The sequence below is a fragment of the Clupea harengus genome, chromosome 9 (assembly GCF_900700415.2).
Source record: "Clupea harengus chromosome 9, Ch_v2.0.2, whole genome shotgun sequence".
Taxonomy (NCBI): Eukaryota; Metazoa; Chordata; class Actinopteri; order Clupeiformes; family Clupeidae; genus Clupea; species Clupea harengus.
Genome location: NC_045160.1, coordinates 12,487,588 through 12,513,434, shown reverse-complemented (window position 1 = coordinate 12,513,434; position 25,847 = coordinate 12,487,588). Strand labels below are relative to the sequence as shown.

The 25,847-nt window shown below is 42.2% G+C and overlaps 4 protein-coding genes across 4 annotated transcripts; 3 read left to right on the top strand and 1 right to left on the bottom strand.

Moving 5' to 3' along the window:
- The first annotated feature begins 2,042 nt into the window (after positions 1 to 2,042).
- On the top strand, positions 2,043 to 4,522 carry kctd14 (potassium channel tetramerization domain containing 14). Its single transcript, XM_012836187.3, has 2 exons — positions 2,043 to 2,296; positions 2,890 to 4,522. The coding sequence occupies exons 1-2, from the start codon at positions 2,240 to 2,242 to the stop codon at positions 3,562 to 3,564; spliced, it is 732 nt and encodes a 243-aa protein (XP_012691641.1). The 5' UTR covers positions 2,043 to 2,239; the 3' UTR covers positions 3,565 to 4,522.
- A 367-nt stretch (positions 4,523 to 4,889) lies between these two features.
- ints4 (integrator complex subunit 4) lies at positions 4,890 to 12,977 on the top strand. Its single transcript, XM_012836217.3, has 23 exons — positions 4,890 to 5,042; positions 5,753 to 5,950; positions 6,043 to 6,163; positions 6,251 to 6,357; positions 6,468 to 6,671; positions 6,758 to 6,808; positions 6,940 to 7,028; positions 7,140 to 7,260; positions 7,416 to 7,487; positions 7,614 to 7,788; positions 8,105 to 8,310; positions 8,519 to 8,661; positions 8,757 to 8,872; positions 9,048 to 9,181; positions 9,347 to 9,513; positions 10,353 to 10,446; positions 10,621 to 10,701; positions 10,817 to 10,947; positions 11,068 to 11,127; positions 11,224 to 11,383; positions 11,657 to 11,800; positions 11,911 to 12,031; positions 12,514 to 12,977. Exons 1-23 carry the CDS (start codon positions 4,983 to 4,985, stop codon positions 12,699 to 12,701), a joined length of 2,943 nt encoding a protein of 980 aa, XP_012691671.1. The 5' UTR covers positions 4,890 to 4,982; the 3' UTR covers positions 12,702 to 12,977.
- Positions 12,919 to 14,641, bottom strand: aamdc (adipogenesis associated, Mth938 domain containing). Its single transcript, XM_012836219.3, has 4 exons — positions 14,527 to 14,641; positions 13,834 to 13,995; positions 13,638 to 13,733; positions 12,919 to 13,240 (listed from the first exon to the last, which is right to left on the bottom strand). The coding sequence occupies exons 2-4, from the start codon at positions 13,963 to 13,965 to the stop codon at positions 13,100 to 13,102; spliced, it is 369 nt and encodes a 122-aa protein (XP_012691673.1). The 5' UTR covers positions 13,966 to 13,995; positions 14,527 to 14,641; the 3' UTR covers positions 12,919 to 13,099.
- Positions 14,642 to 14,752: 111 nt separating this feature from the next.
- On the top strand, positions 14,753 to 25,511 carry rsf1a (remodeling and spacing factor 1a). Its single transcript, XM_031573485.2, has 16 exons — positions 14,753 to 15,236; positions 16,176 to 16,267; positions 16,405 to 16,497; positions 16,661 to 16,866; positions 17,201 to 17,352; positions 17,537 to 19,209; positions 19,313 to 19,537; positions 21,108 to 21,212; positions 21,353 to 21,432; positions 21,537 to 21,591; positions 21,694 to 21,800; positions 21,894 to 21,961; positions 22,060 to 22,249; positions 22,473 to 22,741; positions 22,872 to 23,054; positions 23,293 to 25,511. Exons 1-16 carry the CDS (start codon positions 15,083 to 15,085, stop codon positions 23,865 to 23,867), a joined length of 4,227 nt encoding a protein of 1,408 aa, XP_031429345.1. The 5' UTR covers positions 14,753 to 15,082; the 3' UTR covers positions 23,868 to 25,511.
- The last annotated feature ends 336 nt before the right edge of the window (positions 25,512 to 25,847 follow it).

The window sequence follows — 25,847 nt, the reverse complement described above, 5'->3', positions numbered from 1 at the left end:
ACAATTGACATGAATTAATTTAAGGATTGGATCAAAACCATTAACATTTCTACAGTGCCTTTCCACTTACCATCTCCGCATCAGTCAACACCATAGCAAATGTATAGCAGTGCGGCATAGTTTAAGGGTAAATTAATGAGGGCATTTTAAAGTCATTACACTAACCTTTAGCAGACACAGCATCCCTTGATTTCAAAATGAGAGTAACGACCTCAATATAAGGGAGATGCATAAGTACGAGTGTGTGTGTGTGTATATATATATATATATATATATATACATTGTATAGGGTGTATACTTCCAATAGGCTAACTACATGTTCTGAGGTAAACAACTTGTAGTATTATATATAAAATGGCATTTGATCATGTAAAAATGTCACCCCTAAACATTTTAGAATTCCTTTACATTCACACATTAACTAATTGTGGAAAAGTTCATTTTTTTCTGTATTAAGTCACACCTTCATATATTCTACAATCATTACACAAAATGGCATGTTTCAATCTTTTTTGTTTTAATCTTGAGCAGCTTATGGAAATCAAAAATCCAGTATCTCAAAATATTAGAACAAAACAATACAGAAATGTTGACCGAAGAGCTCTAAACGGCTAATTAACTTAAAACACAAAAGTATGTTAATTTATGCACTCAATACTTGGTCAGGGCTCCTTTTGTACAAATTACTTCATCAATACGGCGTGCCAGGGAGACAATCAGCATGTGGCACTGCTGAGGTGTTATGGAAGTCCAGGTTGCTTTGATGGTGGCCTTCAGCTCGTCTGTATTGTTGGGTCTGGTGGACTCATTTTCCTCTTGACAATACCCCATAGATTATCTATGAGGTTCAGATCAGGCCAGTTGGAAAGACAATCAAGCACAATAATACCATGGGCAGAAAACCAGTTACCAGGCGTTTTGGCACTGTGGGCAGGTGCCAAGTCCTGCTGGAAAAGGAAATCAGCATCTCCATAAAGCTTGTCAGCAGACGGAAGCATGAAGTGCTCTAAAATCTCCTGGTAGACGGCTGCATTGACTCTGGACTTGATAAAACACAGTGGACCAACACCAGCAGATGACATGGCAAACCAAATCATCACTCAACTGTGGAAACTTCACACTGGGCTTCAAGCAACTTGGATTCTCCACTCTTCCTTCAGACTCTGGGATCTTGATTTCTAAATGAAATGCAAAATTTCCACTGAGCACCTGTCCAGTTCTTTTTCTCCTTCACTCAGGTAAGATGATTCTGACGACGTCTCAGGTTCAGGAGTGGCTTGACACTAGGACACTAGCTCCCCCAAGTTCTTGAATCAGCTTTGCTTGACAATCCTCTCAAGGCTGCGGTCATCCCTGTTGCTTGTGCACCTTTTCCTACCACACTTTACCCTTCCAGTCAACTTTCCATGAATATGCTTTAATACAGCACTCTGTGAACAGCCAGCCCTTTCAGCAATTACTTTCTGTGGCTTACCCTCCTTATGGAGGGTGTCAATGAGTGTCCTCTGGACAACTGTCAAGTCAGCAGTCTTCCCCATGATTGTGGTTGTGTGTACTGATCCAGACTGAGACATTGAAGGCTCAGGAAACCTTTGCAGGTATTTTGAGTTAATTAGCTGATTAGAGCTCTTCTCAGGTTGACATTTTTGTATTTTAAATTCTTTATTCTAATATTTTGAGATACTGGATTTTTGATTTCCATGAGCTGTAAACTGTAATCATCAAGATTAAAACAAAAAAGTCTTTAAACATTCCACTTAATGTGTAATGATTGTAGAATATATGAAGGTGTGACTTTTTTAATTAAATTACAGAAAAATATAAACTTTTCCACGATATTCTAATTTTTTGAGATGCACCTGTATATGGTTAACGGGGCATCCCTGAGGTTGGGTTTTCGGTGGAAATACTTTTCGTGGAAGCAGGCCTATATGTGGAAAACGCACTTAAGATGACATTAAATCCACGACATGCTGAAAGACGATGAACAGACTTTGGGAAGAATGTTTTAACTCTACTTTAACATGGGCTGAGGAACTAGTATTGTAATGCTTGTAAATATCTTCGTTTCAGATTACCAAGTCATTTGTTTCTCATCTAAATGTGTGCCGTGCAACCAGCTGGTGAACAACAACACTGATGTCAAACTAGTTCACCTGAAGGCGTGGTTTAGATCCATGGTAGAGGGAAGAGGGTATGGGAAGCACAGTGTATTAAGCGATCGGTAGAACTTGCGGAAATGAGCCTCCCCGACTACAAATCTGTTGGTAAACCGTCGTCTGCTGTTGTGCAGTTGGTAAGAGCTATGTTTTCTTTGAGTGTAATCTGAAATATGATCGTTCTCAACCTTAGTTTAAAATGAAGATGGACATTTTCAGTTTGAATTAGACTGTCGTTAACACCTGTAAATAATGTATTAACACCTGTAAACTAAAGTAGTGAACAGCTGTTGCACACTGCATTTCATGTTAATCTATGTAACAGATTTAACGTTAGCGAGTTAGGTCTTCGAGCCAATCATTTGTTTTCAATGCATGGTCCATCGGACCTTTTTAGCCTTTGTTTCCTTATGAGAGAAATGGACGTTTTGATTAGAGTACATCTAGATGAGTAATTCAGCTCATATGAGATGAAATACACAATTCTATTATTTTAAGAGTAATATGTCCACTCCAACAGACGTGAAATTAAAACAAATCCTTGGCTTTCTCTGAAGTACTGAACCACCCTTATGAATCACACAGATTGATGACTACTACATGCTAGTCAGCCTATCATATTCGACTTAAAAAAAAGAGCTAACAATTGTATCTTTATTTCTAATGTCATAGCAGACCAGGTAACGTTAAACTATTTGTTGAATCACATTTTTTTGTTGCTTATTCTTAGCATTCATCTATTGTGCAACTGAACATAGGAGGCCATGTATACAGCACCACTCTTGATACCCTTAGAAAGATCCCCAATTCCAAACTGGCTGAAATGTTCAGGGGTCCTCCCAATCTTAGGACGGACGCAGAAGGACGATACTTCCTTGACCGGGATGGGACACATTTTGGACAGATCCTTGAATACTTAAGAATGCAAACTGTGCCCATCCATCATGTGCAAGAGGTGTATCGTGAGGCTGTCTTTTATGACCTAAAACCTCTGGTAAAGGTCCTGGAGGAGATGCCGCAGCTTTTTGGTGAAACGGTGGGAAGGCAGCAGTTCTTGTCCCGAGTCCCCAACTATCAAGAGAATCTCGAGGTCATTATCCGAGTGGCACGGGCTGAGGCTGTCGCTGCTCGCTACTCCAACATTATCATTTGTGTGCTGAGGTCTGAGGAAGTCGTGGCACGTTACAATGATGCTATGAGCAGCCTTAATGCAGAAAAGGAGTCTGTGGTGACCTTTGGTCCATGGAAGTCCCCGACCACTGTTGAGGAGGATCTGCTGGACTGCATCAAAATGGACATTGAGGCCAAAGGTTATAGAGTTTCCTTCCAGCGTCACAGCACAGACAAAGGTTTCTTATTCAAGAGCTATGACTTCTTCTACAAGCTGACTTTCAAATGGTGGTGAATGGAAGTTCAGCTCCACTGACAGTAGCTAACAGTTGCATGTCCATGAGCAACTAAATGGTTACTTTGATGTAAAGTTGAGGTTAGTAATTAGTTCAAGTTAATGAAGTGTGTCAGTTTAGAGATTTGGCTATATTATCTTTTTAACCAATTTTTGATTTTAAACTATCATGTGTTTCTTTTATCAATGTTTGTGTTTATTTATATAGCATACTACACCCTTGTCAAATGGTCTTAGGTTCAGCCCATGTACCAGTAGCACACTAACATCCACCTTTGTTTAATATTGACATTAGATTGCTGTGTAGATTCATTGAAGTGCATTACTTAAATACCAGACAGCATGTGTATATGAAAGAGCCAGTTCAAGAAGTCATGAATGTGTAGAAATGTTTAAAGGTTCCAATGGGAAGACTAATACATCAAAGTTCAAAGTATCCTGATATAAGACATGCATCAGATTTAAGAGGAGCTTCAGCACATCACACATTACTTGATCATGATGAATTGATATTCAGACTTTCAGTATGCAATGACATCAGTGTATTGGATTCTACAGGTTTGCTTAAGCGTAGAATTTGATTGACAAATGTCAGTGCTTTGTGTGGCATGTGTACTATGCTCCATAACAATAGCTCAGTTGTTTACAATTGTGCTATGAGTATTTGTACAAAATTAACTTTCAGCAGGCTGTTGTGATCAAAAGTGGTTACGATGGAACGATCTGATGGATTTTACTGTTCTCACATACATTTATCAATAAGAATATTGTGTAAATATTTTCATGCTGAATATTTGAACTGATTGAGACAGAGTGCATGTTGAAAATGCTTTCCCACTTTGTACTGCAGGGATTATTTACTCTAGACTCTAATGAATTAACTAATTGCTGCCATACTATTTATAATGTTATGGTATTTTTTGTTTGTATTATGGTAAATGTGCCTAGTGTAAATTTACTTTGGCCTGCTGGTGTGAAATTTGTTGTAGATGATCAGTCTATGGTAAATTGAGGTTAAAAAAAAAGCTCTGTGTTTCTATGTACCATGTTATGCTCTTTATGTAAGGAATAATGCTGTTTTCATTTGTGCCAATTATAGTATGGTATTATGGACTAACCAAAAACTATATGTTATATACATTTTACTTGTGAAATGCGCCGCATGATCCACCTAATAAAAAATGCTTTACTAGTTCACAAAATGGACTTTAATGAATGTCTGACTCCGAATACATAGGCCAAAACATTTGATTAACTTGTTTACCGTTCCTGGCCATGCAGTGGCAGTAGTACAGCTTCTATGACCAACTTTTTTGATCTACGGCAGAACACGCAAGACAAACTGAACGATATCATGCAAATCTCGTTTTGTAACTACAAGGTGTAATAGCAGAGGTCGGCACACTGTTGTCACTCGGATGATGGCAGCCCATTTGAAGAAGCGAGTTTACGAGGAATTTTCCAAAACTGTAGTACAGGTGTGTATGTTGGATATCTGTGAATTGTGTGATTCGAAAAGGAAGCAGTTTGATAAGAAATCTATACGTTACGTTTGTTGGCGGCGGCTTGTGGTATTAGCTAGCTAAGTTAGCTTGCTAGCTACTTACGTGAATTGTTGTTCGCCAGTGTTAACACGGGTGCTAGTTACTATTACTATATACAATTCTATAGTCAACAGCTGACGAGATACTTACTAGCTAACTGGGTAGCTATAAAAGTTATATTTATTTCGTGAACAAGCGATGCATATTGTAAAAATACCATGATTGATATGAGTTAGCAATAATTGGATAGCTTGCAACTGTTTTGTTTGTTAACATTAGTGTCAAGGCAGACAGTTAAGTCTCTTGACATGAGGACATTTCAAAGAATTCAAGAGGCCACAAGAAGAAGATGTGTCCGATAAAGACAGTGAAAATGACAATGGACAGCAAAGGTCTAAAGAGTTTTTGAGCAGTGAGAAATATAAATGGTCTTTCAGCTGGAGTGTCAGACTAGAGTACGTGGACCAGTTTGTTTTCTCGACTACTTTTGTATTTCTGTTCCTTGTAACCTACATACAAAAAACGTTGTTATACAACATCATTATTCTTCCAATTCTCGGTAGTTATGGTCTGGTGAAAAAGAGGTTTTGGAAGCCAGTGTATAAAGACATTAGTTTTCCTCTAATTTACTCTGTTTCTCCCAGCAACATCCCCTCGAAGAGGTCCCAGCTAAAAAGCTTCGATTAACCAAGCCCAGCAAGTCTGCTGCGCTGCACTTAGACCTGTGCAAAGCCACCAACTCCACGGATGCTCTGCAGTATCTACTACACTTTGCCCGCAAGCCGGTGGAGGTAGAGAGTGTAGAGGGTGTGATACGCATTCTTTTGGAGCATTACTATAAGGTGAGAGGCAAGAATCTACAGAAGGACATTCTAAATCTTTTTAGGGAAAATATACTGATTTTTACACTACAATTTTATTTTTATATCTCCAGAAGGAAACTGACACTTCGGTGCGGCTGAAGATCGCCTCCCTTCTTGGATTGCTGTCTAAAACACAAGGGTTTACCCCTGATTGCATAGTGGATGATGCCATAAGTACACTTAACAATGAGAGTGAGTTGTTTTTTGCTGTCTAAACTTTTGTTTTTGAATGCGTTACCGATGTTTTCTTCAGTATGTGTGTAATAATCCACCCTACAGAGTCCCATCAGGTTCTAGCCCAGCTGTTGGACACCCTGCTTGTCATTGGCACCCAGCTTCCAGACAGTGTGGCCATCACCCAGAGACTGATAGAGGTGGCATGCAAGGTATTGCAAAATAGTTTTCAAAAATATTTTTGCTTTGATCTGATGGGGAAATATTTTCTCTTCTTTAGTTTTATTATTCTTTGACTTATTCTGTGGGATTTTACCAACAGCACCTGTCAGACACTTACTTTGGAGTGAGAAACAAGTGCCTTCAGCTTCTGGGCTGCCTTGGGACTGTGGACAAGCCTTTGACCAAAGACAGTGATGCCACAACTGGACTACCAGGAACCCCTATCAGAGACGTTCAGAGTGTCATCAGTGATTACTTTGCTGATCAGGATCCAAGAGTGAGGACAGCTGCCATCAAAGCTATGGTAGGATGATACACTGCAATAACATGATGTGCAATTTAGTGCAAATGGAAGATCCTGAATACCTTTTTTGTTTTGGTACTCTAAAGTTGCAACTTCATGACAGAGGGATGAAAATTCAGCAGACCATCTATAATCAGGTAAATGACAGTTTAACCTTTACACCCGCAGCTGTACCAGAATAGTTATTTCAGTCATACAGTCATACCCAGTTATATATATATATATAACATTTAACCCAATTGTGTCCTTTTACACCTTTCCATTACAGGCCTGTAAGTTATTGAATGATGACTATGAGCAAGTCCGCTCAGCTGCAGTGCAGATGGTGTGGGTTCTAAGCCAACTTTACCCAGAGAGGTAATAATAACATGATGTCACTGTAAGTCTTCCGTACAACTTTATGACACTGTCAAGTGGAAAATAATAACTTTATTTGTGAATTCCTTATCTCCCAAAACTATGATGCAGCATTGTCCCCATCCCGTCATCAAATGAGGAGATCCGTCTGGTGGACGACTCTTTTGGAAAGGTCTCCCACATGGTCAGCGATGGATCATGGGTTGTCAGGGTCCAGGCTGCCAAGCTTTTGGTTAGAAGCACATTGTGTCCTCTAACTATGCCATATTTCTGTTTCCTATTTGATAAACTTGTTGACTGCTGCAGAGACACGTTTATTCATCAGAGGCATATTATTCATCATCTAGCCAGTGATTAATTCGCAAACCCCTTTGATTCTCCTTACAGGGGTCTATGCTTCAGGTTAGCCCCCACTTCCTGGAACAGACACTAGACAAGAAACTGATGTCAGACCTTCGGGTATGTTGCCATTTATTTACCCCAGGGTGTTTTTAATTGCAGGCCTAATAAAATACAGCACACAGTATGAGATCTCCTCGTGTACGTTTTGAGAAAGCAAAGTGTCTCTCCTCTTAAACCCTCCAGAGGAAGCGTACAGCCCATGAGCGGGCCAAAGAACTTTACGCCTCAGGAGAGTTCTCCTCCGGCCGGAGGTGGGCAGACGATGCCCCAAAGGAGAGGGTGGATACCTCCGGGGTGAACCTGATTGACTCGGGGGCCTGTGGTGCCTTTGTGCATGGCCTGGAGGATGAAATGTATGGTGAGTGAGTATAGCTTAAAGAGATTAAAAAGATGAAACTATCTAATGACTGGTCCTCCCAGTTGATTGTCGTAATTTTACTGCGGTCAAAATTCATTATGGAACGCTGTGTACTTTGAGGTTAGATTTTATCACATGACCGCTTCTGAGGCATAAAATTGAATGAAGCAGTTGAGTCTTGAAGGTCAACTGTAAACAGAAAATGAAAGGATGGGGACTGCCATTGCGAGCACCTGATTATTCGTTGTAGGTTTGTAAGATGCTAACCTTTAATGAATAGCATGACACCAGGTATCCTTTGAAATGTCTCAAACAGAGGTGAGGATTGCAGCTGTGGAGGCCCTCTGCTCTCTGGCTCAGTCCTCTGTCAGCTTTGCGACGAAGTGCCTGGACTTCCTTGTGGACATGTTCAATGATGAAATCGAGGAGGTGCGTCTGCAGTCCATCCACGCGCTCAGGCAAATCTCCACTAACATCACCCTCAGGGAGGACCAGTTGGACGTGGTGCTTGCTGTGCTGGAGGTGAGCCTCAGCTCTGTGACAGAGTACACTGAACTGAGAAGTGTTTTATCTATAACTGTGCAGTGCATGTTGGCTGTGCTACTCAAAGGTCTACACCATTCATCATACATTTTCTGCGCTTGCTTGTAAACAGCTGGTTTATGGATTTTTCTTTTCTATTTTATGTTGTGTCTCACTCAACAAGACATGTTTTTACCTTTGAACCCAGGACTCTTCTCGGGACATCCGTGAGGCCTTGCATGAGCTGCTGTGCTACACAAACGTCTCCACTAAGGAGTGCATCCAGCTGGCACTTCTGGAGCTGCTCAAGAATCTCACCAAGTACCCCAGTGACCGCAACTCTGTGTGGAAGTGAGTCTGCATGGCTCACAAGAGGCAGTATCATCTTTTGTTGTCTGGGTGTGCATTCTATTTTTTACCCCTTTATCTTTTTTGCCCTTGTCTAGATGCCTGAGGTTCCTTGGAGTGCGTCACCCTACACTGGTGTTACCCCTTGTTCCTGAGCTTCTGAGCACCCACCCATACTTTGACACTCCGGAACCAGATATGGATGACCCAGCCTGTATCCTTACTGCCTATACACTGTTGCATACCACCAGAAATGTTCATTTTTTAGTGTGGCTAGTGGTTACTTTGGGAATGTATGGGAAGTATGACTAAATTCTGTTGTTCTCAGTGACATGTTCCACATCCCTGGAGCAGAATCCGTAGTTTTTTCCCTAATATTCTCTATCAAGATATTGCTGTGCTCGTGTTGGTCTTCAACTCAGCCAAGGCCTGCCCTACCATGTCGGCACTGTTCTCAGACCATACTTTTCGACACTATGCCTACTTACAAGACAGTCTCTCACATCTGGTTCCTCAGCTGCGGGTGAGAAAATGCATTTGTCTTTACAGTATACATCTCTGAGGAATGCTGGATGTATACTTGTGTTGGTTTATGAGAACGTGTGGTGAGATTTCCTGGGTACTTCCCATGGCTTGGGCCTGTGTGGGTGGTTTGGCCTCATCATTCCATGTTCTCTGTGTGCTGCAGCTGCCGGGCAAGAAGCTGATATCTGGGTTGGGTTCGGAGGTGTGTGGGCTCGTCTCGGGCAGTGTGGAGTCGGCTCGCCTCTTCCTGCAGGACAGCTTGGCCCGCGTCAGTATGCTCCAGAGCCTGGAGGCGCCAGGAGCCCAGGACCTGCTCGACTTCACCATTAGGTACCAAGAGCAGCTATGTTACATCTTCTAGCGGGTAGACATGTTTATTTTGTTGAAGGGCAGTGAATGGAAAGTTGGTAACTTAATGGACCAAATTTAGGAAGGATGTTTTTTGTCTTAGACGTGTCTAATTTGGCTAATCACACGATGATCAGGTGTTCAAAATGAATCACCAAATTATGAAGGGTGATTATTCAAGAGGCATTTAAATGTTAGTCACGTGTCTAAATGATGAGCCATTTTACCAAGTCAAATTCCTTGTTTGTGAAAACTTACTTGGCCAATAAAACATGATTGTGATAGTTTAGTTGTCTGAGGGGGCTTATTTAACGGGTGTCTAATGCAGTTGTCTGGGCAGTTGGCAAAATGAATGCGTTGGGAATACTCAAGTGAATATTTGCTCAAAGGAGATAGAAGAACATCGTTGCCACCGACGGGGATTCAGAATAGTCACAGACAGGAGCAGTCCGCTCAAACAGTTAGTGATATACATTTCATACTGCGATATAGGATTTCAAAAGAATAATTTTGCTGGCTTCTAAACCTTATGAAGTTGTTAAATTGAAAAGGTTTAGAAATTATAATTTTGAACACTTGATCATTGTGCAATTAGCCAAGTTACATGTGGACAGCTAAGCGGACTGTTCGTCTATGTGTACTAATGCTTAGTACATTGAGCCGATGGAAGAGTAATTTCATTCAATATTATGCCTTGTGTTGGGTTTTTGAATGGCAAATACCTCATAATAGCTACCCCTCATCATGTGTTTTGTTTCTTGTAATTCAAACCTACTTGCTCACATGGCAATATGTTTTGTTTGTGCTGGTTTTGGTTTCAGGGATCTTCAGCGGCTGGGGGAGCTTCAGACTGAACTAGCTGGCTCTGCAGACTTCTGTGCCACCTACCTGCGCTGCCAGCTGCTGCTTACAAAGGTTGGCACACCACCACCCAGCAACCCCCACCTCTGATACTTTGAACGATGTATCGTTGTTAAGGGCTGCAATATGTTGATATGATCAAATGTAATTCCTGGTTCTCAGTAATCATTTTTTCTGTGATCATATAGCTGCATATGTGCTGACTTATGTGTGTGTGTGGTAAACCAGGCCCTGCAGGAGAAGCTGTGGAGTATGGCTGTTCCTCTGTGCCTAAAGCAGAATGCAATGGCATCAGCTGCTGTGAAACAGGTGAGGGTCTTCAATGTACTCCAAACACATATATGATAACATGATGTAAAGCTTAACATTTTTGAATTCAGTGGTGTCTATTGAATTCATCCTGTGGGTCATTGTGTTGTGTCAGATCCTGGAAGAGACATATAAGCTGGAGTTCCTGTACAGCGGACTGGAGACACGGCAGGTGGCCACCATTCACCATGTCCGCCTGCAGGCCAAAGCCTTACAGCTGGTCCTGACAGCCCGTACCAAACGAGGGTACGGACTTATTAAAGACTCTTACTCAGCCATTCCCTTACACACACTCATATTCCCTTAATGTATACCATCACTGTCCTACTGTGAGATGATGACGATTTCTTATTATCTCTGCTGCAGGGTTGACCCCCTCATCAGTGTCTGTGAGAAGTTCATCCAGGAGGTGGAATCATTCCAGAGGTATTACCCTGATCACAACAACAATACATTGTTGATATTGTAGTTAAGTTTGTTCACACATTTTTAAATGTTGTCTTCTCTTGCCTTTGGCGACAGGCTCTTTATGTCTGAGCTGTCCCACTTCCAGGACAGTTTTGTGGAGAAGCTGCTGGAGCTGATGCCCAGACTAGTGGCCTGTAAGCCGCTGGACCTGGTGAAGATCCTCCATACCACCCTCAGACAGAGTGGCTTCCTGCATCTCAAAATCCCTGAGCAGGTCCATATTTACACACACATTTAACCATTTATAACATTACAACTTAAGATATTTGTCTTAATCAGGGTCAGAAACTAATGAGGAAACGGGGCAAAATGTTTCCCGAAAGACATGAGTTCCGCACATGATCTAAACTCAGTTGGTGAGATGACACATGATCTACAGTTGGTGGAGTTCATGCATGCATGTGTGTTTGTTTTGGGAGTGGGACTTCAAGGAAATTCTGGAACACAGGTTTTACTGACTTACCTTTGTATACTCTGGTCCTACCAGATCCACCGCGCCTCTGCCATCATCATCGAGCCGACAGGAGAGTCAGACAACCCGCTGCGCTTCACAACCGGACTGGTGGTAGCCCTAGACATTGATGCCACGTTGGAGCATGTGCAGGACCATCAGAGCACAGTCAAAGTCGAGGTCAAGGCTCACCTCCCTCCCTTCCTTCCCTCACTTTCTGGACAAATCAATTGTTTCCTTAATCCTCTGGTCTGTAAATCCCAACTCAACTGCATTGCATGTCTCTGTAGGTGTTGTATCCAGATGGACAGGCCCACATCATTCATCCCAAACCCGGAGACTTCAGGCACCCTGGGCCTGGGCGTGTCCGCCTCATCACCCAGGTGTACCTCTCCCACTCTGCCTGGACAGGTAAAGACCTCCAACGGCAGTGTGTCTCAGGAAGAGCTGGTTCATGTGTGTGGTACATGGGCCCTAGTGCTCATATGAGTCCTGGCAGTGTCTCCCTTGCTGGATATAAATAGACTTGCACTGTTTCCAGGAAGGCAGATCTGTGGCCTTCTGCTCTTGTTTTTGTGTGAGTTTGAAGCAAGTAGCCAGAGATCTATTCAGGCATGTCTTCCAAACTCCCTGCAGCTGCATAGGGCAGTAGATATGTGTAAAAGGCAACACATCCAGACTGGAAAATACCCCAGCAGTTATTCACTGCATACTTATTGCTACTAATGTAAATGCTGGTCCATACTGCATAGAATTGGAGAATGATGGATGCTCATAAGAAGAAAAGCATTTGAGCTGAATGTATATGTTTTATGTTATTTGGATCAGTACTGTTGACCCAAGGAAACAGTTTGTTTCTCTGTCATAATCTTAATTGTATTTTCTTCTTTCAGAACCCTGTCAACTTGAGGTGAGGTTATTGTTGGCCTACAGCTCCAGCACCTGCAAGCTGTCCACCCCTAAGCCTGCATGGAATGAGAGCACGGAGGGGCTTCCTCAAGCTGAAAGCTCCATCGAGGGCACCATCCCGCTCAGCAAGCCTGTTAAGGTGTTCATCATGCCCAAACTGGCCCGCCGCTGAAACCCGTGGCTCTGAGCTGAGTTTCAGCTGGGACAATAAACTAGAGACAGCTGGGTTTATGAGAGACACTCATGAAACTCAATGGACAAATACAGCTGTGCTTACTTGCACTGGCATCCCCTTAACGTGTGTAGTTTTTTTTTTTTAAAGCCTTTATAGATGTTTCATTTTTATATCGATGCAATAGTAGCCTTTGAATCAATGGTCAAAGTCAAACTGCACAAAATAAGATTTTTATTTGTTAACTGGTCAAATAAACAAGTACAGTAAAACTTTTTTTCTGAAAACAAAGCGACAAGTAACTTTCAAGAGGTTGTCAACAGTTCCTCAGATTGTGATGGAAATCACAGGCACTGATGTGGTGATGTTGGCAGCAACAGGGGTATGAAATGATGTAGTCAGCAGGTGGAGTGAAAGACTCCTCCAACCTTCACTCCCTGCCCGGCCAGGTTGTTGTACTCCTTCACAGCCTTCTCTGTCTGGAACACCTTCACATCCACCCCGTTCTGCTTCACATAGTCCAGGGTGCTTGATGGCACCTACAGCCGAATGAGAACAGTTCATGGAATTCACCGAAAGTAGATGAGGTGGTAAGTTGCTATGTGTTACAGTATATGGTTTCAACAAAAGTGGCGAGCTCCTGCAAGGGATTTCAATGCATCCAGTTCTGCAATGTTTTTTTTTTTTTTTACAGCATCCAGTTTGTGATACTTCTATTTGAAATACTTTTTTAGGCAGGTCTATATTTTATTAAAATTAAGAACAGTTTGTGTTTGATGCATCTCAGCAAAATCACTTAATATCTTGGGTACACACAAATATTGCAGATATTAGGTAATATACTGGCTTTATCTAGCACGACACACATACATAGATGCTCCTACGGAATGCACAATTTATCATAAGTCACATTTAATCACTTAAGTCACTCTATACCTGCAGTGCTTCGCTCATGCCTCTGCCAATCACCAGTGTCTCCACTCCCTTCTTCAGGATCTCCTCCAGATCAGCAGGTTGAACACCTGGGAAGTGCTGGGCAGGGAACAGCTGTACTTGTAGATCATGTTCAAAGGTGTACGGTAGAAAGTGCACTTTATATCACAGCTGATTTATATAAATGCATACAACTCACATCTGTCCCGGTCTCCCTCCAGTCCCATGCACGACTCCCTCCAGGCCATACTTTGCAGTCTTTGTAGCCTGTGGAGCAGCCCTTTACCTTCATGTGTCCCCAAGAGACAGACGCTATCTCTGGAGATGACATTTGACAAGGTGTAGCCTACTGATGCTATATCTGGGAACAAGTGAACGTACAAAAGAGAAATAGATAAGGGATACATGCAACCTCATAGGAGCGTGAGTTACTCAGCTTTTACTCATTTAAGTCAGTATCTACGACGTTGTAGGCAAATGGCTTGCTATATACTATTATCTACTTAATTATTTCGCTGAAAATGTTTTTTTCTGGGATCAACTTACCCAAATGTGTAAAATAACGTTAGCCTTTAAGATACAAACTGAAAGATCCAGTCGCATAACGGCAGTACATTTACAGTGCACATGTTTTACTTTAGGATAGGAATTGTATTGGTATCCAACCACTCCGTCAAATGGAATTGGACAAGACCATTCGCCTGGCTGCATTTACTGCAAAGAACTTAATTTGAGAAGCCATGACCTATCGTAACACGATCAGGTTACTTGTCGACTACACAAAATTCATTACTTGCTATGCATGGGCTGTTTACTGTGAAAGTGCCGTGTTTGTTGTTTGCTTCCATAACACAATTGTCATTGATTAATTAATTTATGAATTAGGCCGTACCTGGAGAAAATCCGATCGTTGACCATTAAATTGTTTGTCTCGAAAGCTGATCGTTAGAGAGCGCTTTCACCGCTGCTGAAAAATTGTCATATGACAACAAAGGCTGTTCGTTGAGGAACACACCCACCTAGCAACGTCAAGTGCTGCAAGCCAATCACGTTGCGTTTGACCGGCCCAACACTAACACAGCCTGTGGGAGTCAGCATGGATTTTAATCTACCTGACCTGCTCTGTCAATAGCAGCGTCACGATTATTACTGTTCATATACATAGCAAAATAAAAATGTATATGTGGAATGCTACGTTATCTCAAGAAACATAGTTTGTCTATTGCTACATTTTCACATATTCTACCCCCATATCATCCGTAGTGAAAGGGCTTGGAGGCTTATTAGCTATCAAACATTCTCAAGTTATTAAAAACTTGAATCGCCAGTGGTTCTGGTGGTCTGTAAACCCACTGATAACGAATGATGCTATGCTGGCGCAGTGAATTGTGGGCAGTTCTCGGTCCTCCCAACTTCTGTTTCATCCTACTGACTACCCTATTGGAAAAATGGCTGATCCGGTGGCAGTAGCGGGTTCTTCCCCTGGTCTCTGCCCGAGCTTTGCTGTCGTCTGTTCATTCTTGGAGCGTTACGGTGCGGCATTGGACTTACCTGAACTGACTTTCCCACAAATGGAACGATACCTACAGGACACATCGACAGGTAAAAGCTATCTGCGACGTTCTGGAAAAGGGGTCTCTCCATCACCATCATGCTCTAACGTTAACGTTACTGTAGCGAGCTAGCAGCCAGAGCATAGGATGTTTTGATACTGTGTAAGGAGTGTTAAGTCTCGCTCTTTATATACATAGCGCCGCTGAGAGTCAGGAATTGGATATTTAACAGTATATACAATAATACATGAGGCAAAGTGGTCGTCATCATCTAGCAGTGTGGTCAAAAATTTGTCAGGTGTAATTTTCCATTGTAGCTTGTTTTCCCTGATAACTCGTGGATCAAATTTACAGTAGCTTCTACAATGTAACGTTAGCGTACATGAGCGATCCTGCATTTCTCATTTTGGAAACCTTTTATTTATTTTGATTAGTTTGTGTGATGGTGTGTCAGATCATAACTGTTCCTAGAATATTCCAATATTAAGCATAGCCTATGGTTGGGTAAAATTTTGACAAATAGTGGTTCACTGTCAAATAGTGTTTGCGCGTGCGCACAACATACTCCCAAACTTCCTGTTAGCAGCACTGTCTCACATTCTAGCTATGTAACTGTACTGTACTAGACAATGATTGCCCCATGGTTGACCTGCACACACTCAGTGATGTTATAGTATACTGACACAAGGTTTACAATTTCAAAATATATCAAGTGAGAAATTTCATTAGTGTTTACGTTGTGACGCTGAGGTACCAGCATACAGAATACCTTGAGTATTGCTAGCTAAACTAGCTCGTGCTATAACGTTACTGGACACAGTAACGACTATGCAACGACTTTGCTTCTGAATTACTTCAGGCCTCTATATCTGAATCGGGCATATATATTGACTTTTAGCTTGTTGGTAAAATTATCCTGTAAAGTCGTTGTAAAGTCCCTTGCACACTGTTTTATGTGCCAATTAATGACTTTGATTGCACACTTTAGTCCCCAAGCCCCTGGTTGAACTCCATGTGAAACTTTTAAGGAAGATTGGCAAGTCAGTCTCACCAGATAGATGGGAAAAGTACTTGGTGAAGGTGAGTGACGCTGTCAATTGACAATCAGAATGACTGATTATGGTGAATTTGCTTGTGCACCCAGATGTGGGAGTTACTGTGTACTTGTAATTCTACAAAAGGCTGACATTTCAATACAGTATGTCTATCTAATTAAGGTTTGCCAGGAGTTCAACTGTACGTGGGCATGGGAACTTGAAAGAAAAGGATATTCCGAGATGACTGTGGAATCCAAGACTGGAATCCTAAAGGTATGGAGTTATAGGTGATTTGCCTTTGTTGCACTAGAAGAATTGATCTCTTACCAGCTAAATGAATTGGGGCACGGTGGGTGACTTCATTTTGTATTCTGTTGCACCGCAAGTCAATTCCCAAACTGCAGCATCTCTCATCTCTTTATTTTGTTGTCTCCAGTACTTATGTGAGTGCCAGTTTGATGACAACATCAAATTCAAGACATCAGTCAATGAGGAGGAACCAGACAGGATGAGACTGCAGCCAATCGGCAAAGACAGAGAGGGTCTCATGTACTGGTTCCAGGTTGACCAAGACCAGAACGTTCGTGTTTATGTGGAAGAGCAAGATGATCTGTATGGGGCCACCTGGAAATGCGTTGTCAGGTAAGATTTATCAAGGCATGTGTTATCTGATTCAAAACAGTAATACATATTCTCCAACTTTAATACATGACGTATTGATATTGATACCACTGATTGGAATAGGTTATATATATATATACATATAATATATATATATATATATATATATATATATATATATAAAACCTCAGTTATTCAAGCCTAACACAAGCATCCTTCAGTGTTACTGTATTCACCATAAACATGACATTATACATTCTGGAACTATTATCTAGTATCTTGAGTAGCTTACTTTTTTTGTAATTTACTATTAATATGAAAAACAAAAAATATGAAGAATATATCTGTTTTACAGGAACCGAAATGATTTGGCGCAGACCTTGGAGCTGCTCAAGGGTCAGATTGAACCTGGGCTTACTGACCAGGAGCAACGTGATGGTTCCATCTGTGCAAGCCCTGTGCCAGAAGATGATGAGAATGATGGAGACAATGAAGAGAATAAGAAAGGTAGTACAAAAAGTGATGAAATCGTTTATGATGGCCTAATTTTGTCGGGAAGACCAAACAAGTCTGTAAATATGTGTCTCTAGAGGGTCTTAGTGAAATGATCATTGAAAAATAATTAACCTTAGATATCATCATAAACAATTAGCAGACTAAATGGATTAATCAAAAATGTATTCTTTTTAAGGCTTGGTAGAGACCCAGAACAAAGAAGAATCCACTGATGGTCCCAAAAGCAAGGAAACAGAGAAAGCCAAGCCTCCAGTCATAAAGGACGGAAAAGAAGGACAGAAGGATCTAAACGAGAAGTTGAAGAGCAGTGTTGAAAGAGAAGAAGAAGAAAACATTGAGATGGAAATGAAGGTTATAAATAAAACAGAGGTTAAGTCAGAGGAAAAGCCTGTTATAGACAACAGGGTCAGCACCATTATGACTCTGGTCAAAGAGGAACCTAAGGACTCGGAGGTAGCATGGAACGCTGTTTCTGTTGTCATGGCACCAGGTTCTGTAAAACAAGAAGTTAGTGCAAAGGCAGAGGTTCGAGAGGAGACAAGTGAAAGGACACTGGAAGAAGTGGAGAGGGCCTTAAAGAATGACCAGCAAGCCAAGATGCCTCTGAAGAAGAGAGAGCTGAAATTGAGCGAGGGGTTTGGGAACAACCTAAACAGTAATAACAATCATCACTCTAGTAACAATAGCCTAAACAATAATGGCACCTTGAGCTCTGGTATTATTGTCCGCAACCCTTCTGTCTTAACCTCCAAGGGACCATGGCCTTCAAGGGAAGAGGCCCCAACTAGTGAAGAAGGAAGGACAGTGGTGTCCAGCACTGCCTTAGATGCCACAGGCACAGGAATAAAGAGAGAGGCTAGGCTTGATCTATGTAATGGAGAGACGGCTCCAGCACGGAACTTGAGTCAAAACTTGAGAGAGCACTGTGTGAGTGTTGGTGTGATAATGGGTCCCTTGGACAGAAATAAGTCATTTGTAGAGCAAAATGTCCCAATCGTTGAGGACAAAAATGGACTAGCTGGAAACTTCGTTAAGACTATACCAAGCTGCAACAAAGAGGGCAAGGAAGACTCTACTGCCCAACATGAGAGAATTCCTAGTCCTGGGACTGTGCGTCAGTCTGTGCTTGTAAGGAAAGCCACAACGCCTGAGGGCCTAGCACCAATATTCCCGAAGATCTCTGAAGGCCAAGTAACCAGCACACCTGAGAGTGACCTCAGTGCAGTGGGAGGAAACGAGCTTGGTCAAAGAAAAGAGGAATCTTCCAGCTCAGTGAACATATCACAGTCTGCTGAGGAAACTATAAATGAAACCCCTAAAGAGACCAACCCTCTGACCATTGAGGGATCTGCAGGGTGTTCTGGAGCTGAAGAGGATATGGATGAAGAAGAGGAGGAGGATGATGACATGACAGTAGGAAGGGGGCATGGGAAGGCCGAAAATAAGATCACAGAGGATGTAGATGGGAGTCCCCGAGCTTTTTCTAAAGAGTCAGAGAGCGGAAGCAGTGGGGATGACGGATCAGAACCAGAGGGCACAGATGAAGTGTCCTCAGAGATCCAGAAGGAGGGCATTCGCCTGAAGATTAAGATCCCAATGCACCGGAGGACACCGGAGTTCCAGAGGGAGAGGGAGCAGGACTCCAGCAATGGGCACTCCCTACGACGCTCAGCACGAATCTGCCGACCAAGCCCCAAGCTTGCAGAGATTCAGGACAGGAGACAAGAGAAGAAGTCCCCTGGAGCTCAAGAGGATAAAGAGCCCGGAGACAGTGAAGTGAAGAAAACCTGTCAAAAGAAAGAAAACCCCCGGAAGGCGGACTCTGACGGACAAAACAAACCTGGAAAGGTTAGCGTGAAAGAATTTGGTATAATGCAATAGAGTGTTAGGAAAGTGTTGTTTTCTTCTCCAACACGTTACCATGTAATTTATGTGCACCTCCTCTTTCCAGGTGCGAAGGCGACATCGACGACCTAGATGGTCCAACCCTCGGTCAAAGGGTCGCAAAAAGGGGCCTGGTGAAGGGGAGGAAGGGCTGGAAGAGAGGAAGGTTAAAGAGGGAAATCAGGAGAATTATCAGTCTGACAGGGAACGGAACCACAGTGACTCTGAGTCTGCTGAGATGCCCAATGATGACCCCTGCAGTCACTGTGGCCTCCCCAATCATCCAGAACTGGTATGTCAGTGATTAATGTCTTGGCAGGATAAATGTGGGTGTGTGCAAAATACAGTTTTGAGAGTTTTATGGCAATTACTCTTGCAGTAATTGCAGAGGTGGGTGGAGTAAGCAAAAGCTGTACTCAGGTAAAAGTATTCTTACTTTATTATAATAATAATGACTCAGGTAGAAGTAGAAGTGCCCATCAAAATGCTGACTTTAGTAAGAGTAAAAATGACTAATCATAATTCATATGATGATATTTGTTTTACACCTATTAGGTATGATATTCAAATGTGGCCCAAAATGTAAATTTTTTAAATGCTTGTCTAATAAACACAACATATCAGCCATTTGGATATTCAAGGACTGAATAGCATTCCTCCGAATTAAAAAATATGAAGTGTTTGGCTGGACTATATAACCTAATGTTGGAGGCCTGTCATTGATGTATAGCCTCTCCCGAAGTGACACAAACAACTCAGCAGAGCAATGACAAATGAACACTTTGCTAACGTCGCGTTATCTAAAGTTATAGTAACTAATATCAAGGTAAATCCAATATTATATATGTGTCACGTCCCTGTCTAGGGCTTTAGGACATGACAACTATTTTAAAACACGGGCAGACAACGGAATAAAAATAACCGTGAATTTATTGGACAAAGAATAAAATAATTAACTAAGGCTCAAAAATAACGTAACAAGCAAAACACAAGGCTTCGCGAACAGGCCTCAACAGCCTGGCACTCTCTCCCGGTCTCTCACTCCGGTGAGTAGCACACATGATGGTAGTGGCACGGGCGAGGCCCGAGGCTGGGCCTAGCGGCAACGAGTGGTGGCAGACAACAGAAATGCGCGATCCCCCAAAGCAAGCCCCGTATGATGGAATCCCGGACGCTTTTAAAGGGCCGGGACTTCTACAGGCCCAATGGGATTAGAGCCCCAATCAACTACGCACCAACCCACCTGCAAGACACACAAGACAAAACAGAAGCACCGGCAAAAATACATAGGCAGACCCACAGGGTCGTAACAATATGTTATACATTTATATGTACCACAATACCATAGGAATGTGGTTCCATGAGTCACGTTAACTTTTATAACATAATTCTAATGTCAGCATTACGTTACCTTGAATAAAGAACGGATTATGATTATTTTGAGCTCTTTAACAGTAACTTAACATTAGCCTATCTCACTTCTGGTGACTAGCTAGCTCTCAACATAATTTTGTATTAGGCTAACAAATACAACAGCAAAAAACAACTGTGCAACTTTATGTGCAAAAGGTTATGATTTGCACTCCCTAATGCAACCCGTATACACCGATTTCTACTCGGAGAACGTTTTTGTTTGACTTCCAAAGATTTCCACTGTCAAGTGTACTGGTTCACTATAGCTGTGGCGTTGACCAGAGGCCAAAGCAAAGTTGATGTTGTAGGCTTAGGTAGCCTTTAATCGTAAAAGTACTTGACTTAGACTCCTATATAAGATCAATTTATTGGGGAAACGGAGTAGACGTAACTACCAACCTCTGTTGAAGTGTGATGTTGTTAAGGTTAACATTATTATATCTCTGCAGATTTTGCTCTGTGACCTTTGTGACAATGGTTACCACACAGCCTGCCTAAGGCCCCCCCTCATGATCATCCCTGATGGAGAATGGTTTTGCCCCCCATGTCAGCATGTAGGTGGTCCTTATTTTTGAGCCATGCATTCAGAATCCGAATGGGTTTTTGTTTGTGTCTGTTTGCCATACATAATTATTTTCTCCAGCTGCTGGCATTCTGGCGCTTAATGTTACTTTTGCCCTCGTTCCCGCATTAGAAACTGCTGTGTGAGAGGTTAGAAGAACAGCTCCAGAATCTCGATACTGCACTGAAGAAGAAGGACAGAGCGGAGCGGAGGTTTAGTTCTCTTCTGCATGCTTGATATACAGTATGCAAAGGATATTATACACTGTCATATGCCACTGTCAACTCCTAACCTCTTCTCCATCCTGTCCATCTAGGCGAGAACGGCTGGTGTATGTGGGCATCAGTGTAGAAAACATAATCCCTACACCGGTAAGTGCCCATGTGTTTAGACAGTGTTCATGTTGACCATAAACTGCCATTTCCATATTTTCTTCCTGCCATTTCCACTTGTCTTTCTATATTCTCTCTCAGCAGGACGGTGATGCTGAGGAGGAAAAAATTGAAAAGAAGAAGAGTGCAAAAAAAAACAAGAATCTTGAGCGAAGATCGACAAGGACTAGGAAGTCCATCAGTTACAGGTGCTTCTAGTTTCTGTTCATTGGTCTTCCAGCATCGTTATGAAGTGTTGACGTGGAAATGCATTTTGTAATGGTGGTTGTGTCTGTTGTTAGGTTTGATGATTTTGATGAGGCCATTGATGAAGCAATAGAAGAGGAGCCTGGGCAGACAGATGTCCAAGGTAGGGGGGTCATCTCTGCTTGTGCCATTATTGTGTTTCTCTGTGTTCTGCTACTGTATAAAAGGATAACGTCAGACTTTCATGTCCACACTAACTAGGTGCCAGTCGTGGCAAAGACATGGCAAACATCACAGGCCAGCAGAAGAAGGAGGAAGGGAAGGAGAACCAGCAACCAGCCAAACCCGCACCAGCACCTCGCAGGAAGAAGCGCCGGCGACTCAATGACCTGGATAGTGATAGCACAGTAGACGAAGAGGAAAGTGAAGACGACTTTCACCTCAGCAGCAGGTAGACTGACGGGACAACACTTGACACCAACTAGAGTTCTATTTCATCAGCTGTTAAGAGAGGAAAAACTTCTCACCATTGTAATATATTGTAGTAATCTATAGAAGGAGTATGTTTACTACCTTGTACTTTAGTTTGGGGTGATTTTAAACACTTCAGTCTTGGAGGTGCTTGTTGCAGATTTTACATTTTTGCTCTTCTCTTTGTGAATGTGTAACTCTAGTGCGGAGGAAGAGGAGTTTGTGGTGTCGGGAGATGAGGCAGGCAGTGATGGTGATGCCGGCTCCAATGACTGCAGTGACTCGGGCAGCACAGCCAGCAAATCAAGGCAGCGGCGGTCCAGGAGAACATCCACCCGGGGCCAGGTCCAGAAAAGCAGAACCAGGGGCAGGAGTGGGCGCAGACCACTATCCAAGAAGAGAGTTGGCTTGTCTGATGAAGATGATGAGGAAGAACTTGCGAGTGATGAGGAAGAGGAGGAAGAGGAGATGGGTATGTTTACTTTGACAACTGACATTCAAGTGATTTGATGCTAGACATTACTCAGCAAGATGCTGTCCTAAAGATCCCAGTGTTCAACACTTTTCCCTCTACCTCGCTCTCCCTCTGTCTCTTGCTGCAGAAACGGAGCGTTCAAGCGATTTCAGCGACAGCGACGTGGACACTCGGAGGCGACGCTCACGGCGGAGCCAGAGGATGCAGGTGAACTACTGTGAGACATCTGAGTCGGAGGGCTCGCAGAAAGGCACAAAAAAGGACAAGCCCCACCTGCACCGTCGACGCCTGACCAGCTCCAACAGCGAGGGTGAGTTTGTGTCTGTTGTCATGGTGACCATTAAAGATGGAAATAGTCAGTTAGAGTTTGTTTTTGAAGGGAACTAGTGACAGAGAAATTTAAAAATCTGTGTTAAGAAGGTTGGCAATTTGCCAGCATGTATGTAGTCTAGAATTAGTCCCATTCATTATTTCTTTTTTTATTTATATAATATGTTCTCAAACTAATGACTCATTGGATGTTGTTCCTTTTATAACCAATATCAAAGGTTCTGAAGAAGAAAAGGAAAAGGAGAAAAGGAGAAGAGAGAGAAAACAGGAGTCTTCACGGGAAGACTCCAGGAGGCTTCAGCTAAAGCGGCGGAGAGACTCAACTGATGAAGAGGCCAACAGTGGGGAGGATGACTCGGACGATGAGTCAGAGGAGGAGCGCCCAGTCCGCAAAAGGCTGAATCGAATCGAGTCGGAGGACGAAGAGGGGGAGGAGGACAAGAGGGAGGAGGAGGACAAGGACAAGAGAAAGGAGGAGGACAAGAGGGAGGAGGACAAGAGGGAGGAGGAGGAGGAGGACAAGAGGGAAGAGGAAGAAGAAGAGGAAGATGAGCCAGAGGTGAAAAAATCACCAAGTGTTGTGACAAACACCAGCATGCTGTCACCGAGCAGACACAGAGCCACAGCTGGACTTAAGAGTGGAGGTGCTGGCCCCCTGGCTTCCAAAAACAATGGCTCGAGCCGGCACAACGGTCTGGCCTCGCAGAGGCCCTCCACTCAGGATGAAGAGGATGAACTCTACGGGGTCACCGACATCGTGCACTTCGTTTTCAACAGCGAACAGGCATTGTGACATGTCCGCCCAGCGTGATCATCCGTGTTCTCTTTTGCCTTTCACCGACTCCCAGCCTTTTTAACTTAACTGGGTGTACCACGTTTGTTGCCATCAGTTCACCTGGTTTTTAGTTGTCTCTGGACCAAACCACGAATCTACTGATAATGCTGTCACTAGATGCGTGCTAACTTGTGTGTTGTTTGTGTGAAAGTGATGTATGAGTGCTCTCCAGTCCTCAGCTTCATACCATAAAGCATGCACTTTCAGACGAGCAGTTGTAGTTTCTGGACTTCTGTGGACATAAAAACAATAAATGGCCCTCCCCCACATGTGAAAGCACTTTGTTAAATGTAAGGCCAGTCATTTGTCGTCTGTGTAGCAGAGGCTGACTCTGTCCAGTAGAGACATGCTGTAGATATGCTGTATATATTCAGCTTGTGCTGTAACGTGTTCATCAGAAAGTTATGTTCTTGGAAGTTATTTTTTTTTGTGTCTGTCCTTGTAAAAAAAATTATATTTTATATGAGAGAGGAATATGGTCGTGGTGGAAGCTGAAGACTATAGGATGCACAGAGGTCCCAGTATGATAAAACTACATTCAGATGATCACTTAGAGCTGAATTCTCATTGGTCTAGTCTTGACTCATATTAGTAAAGGATTGGCATAGTCACATCAGACCTGTAGCACACCAGTATGGTACATTTATTGGCATATTTTAGATAAAAAAAATTAAACTTGTTTGAAGACATAATTTAGTTTGTTAAAAATTTTCTACAAAAATATAATCTAACTGAAAGTTACAACTATCAGGTTTCCATTCCACCAAGCTGATCTCATGTGGTTTAAATTTTTTAAATCAACATGCAGAGTATGTATGGACAGTGCAATTACTTGACAATTGTTACTTAGGCCTTAGTGTCATATCACAGAAGTATGTGAATTTAAACAGGTCCTGCTAATAAAAAAAACACACCTTAGTTGCTGAACTCTTTGGAAGAGTTGTTACAGATTTTAAGGTGCGCGTTCACTGTGTGGCAGAACAATTTGGGAGAAAAGTAAAAACTGAATCTGAAATGCACTTTCATCCAAGCACCTTCTGAGTCATGATGCTACACAGAGTTGTCAAACTACAATTTCAAAAATGCTTTATGGTCCAAAGCTTTGTTGTGCCCTTTCATCCCTGGATTGTTACACCGTGTTCTGGAAGGTTTATCTTCAAAATGCTATTCAGTGCAAACCTTGCCTCATTCAAATCTCTGACAGCAAGTTCATTTAGCACACGTCACTATAATGGTTGCCTTTGCCTGCTGTTAGCTAACATGCCATCTGATTTAGTTCAGTTCCTCATACTTCTCAACATGTTTAGTTACAATCCAGTCCAGCTCAGACTAATAAAACAAAATAAAAAAAAACCTCAACCCCCTCTCTATATTGTGTGTATAGTTAAAATAAATTATGTAACATAGATGTTTTTTTTTTTAATTATTAAATGCTGGTAATAGTACACCTTCACAATAGCATTTCATTTCTCTGTCTTTGTAAACAGTGTCTGTTGTGAAACATTACACTATTCTATGTAAAATGTTTGCTGTACTTGATATTTTCAGTCACCAGTCTTTATCCATTTGGGGGATAAATTGTTAGGGTGGGACAAGCTATTATGTGCTTTATGACTTTTTATTTATTTATTTATTTATTCATGATAGGCTGAGTATTGTGATAAAATATACTGCAATTTTTCCATGTTAAAATCTTAATGAATTAACCACTACATGCACGGTGTCTGCTATACTGTGCTTGTCAAAATGACCATACCATATTGTATGGATCCAACCCCTAACCCCAGGTTGCAGTCAATTGTATGGAACTGTAGGATGCATTGTAGAAATTAGAACTATATATGAATATATGGTTACAGAAATACTTTAAACATTTTATTTTTGGTGGTGGAATGGGAGGTAGGGTTTTCTGTAACTCGACAAAGAATGTGTCAATTA

What these genes read in the sequence shown, in the direction of transcription:
- aamdc (XM_012836219.3), bottom strand. Translation starts at nt 13,965, where the DNA reads ATGTCATCTCCAGAGATAGCGTCTGTCTCTTGGGGACACATGAAGGTA. An exon ending in GGAGGGAGACCGGGACAGAT is followed by an intron (nt 13,734 to 13,833) that starts GTGAGTTGTATG and finishes TTCCCTGCCCAG; the next exon opens with CACTTCCCAGGTGTTCAACC. An exon ending in GCATGAGCGAAGCACTGCAG is followed by an intron (nt 13,241 to 13,637) that starts GTATAGAGTGAC and finishes ATTCGGCTGTAG; the next exon opens with GTGCCATCAAGCACCCTGGA.
- rsf1a (XM_031573485.2), top strand. Translation starts at nt 15,083, where the DNA reads ATGGCTGATCCGGTGGCAGTAGCGGGTTCTTCCCCTGGTCTCTGCCCG. An exon ending in ACCTGGAAATGCGTTGTCAG is followed by an intron (nt 16,867 to 17,200) that starts GTAAGATTTATC and finishes TCTGTTTTACAG; the next exon opens with GAACCGAAATGATTTGGCGC. An exon ending in AAGGACAGAGCGGAGCGGAG is followed by an intron (nt 21,433 to 21,536) that starts GTTTAGTTCTCT and finishes CTGTCCATCTAG; the next exon opens with GCGAGAACGGCTGGTGTATG.
- kctd14 (XM_012836187.3), top strand. Translation starts at nt 2,240, where the DNA reads ATGAGCCTCCCCGACTACAAATCTGTTGGTAAACCGTCGTCTGCTGTT. An exon ending in CGTCTGCTGTTGTGCAGTTG is followed by an intron (nt 2,297 to 2,889) that starts GTAAGAGCTATG and finishes GCTTATTCTTAG; the next exon opens with CATTCATCTATTGTGCAACT.
- ints4 (XM_012836217.3), top strand. Translation starts at nt 4,983, where the DNA reads ATGATGGCAGCCCATTTGAAGAAGCGAGTTTACGAGGAATTTTCCAAA. An exon ending in TGGTGCTTGCTGTGCTGGAG is followed by an intron (nt 8,311 to 8,518) that starts GTGAGCCTCAGC and finishes CTTTGAACCCAG; the next exon opens with GACTCTTCTCGGGACATCCG. An exon ending in AGATATGGATGACCCAGCCT is followed by an intron (nt 8,873 to 9,047) that starts GTATCCTTACTG and finishes TTCTCTATCAAG; the next exon opens with ATATTGCTGTGCTCGTGTTG.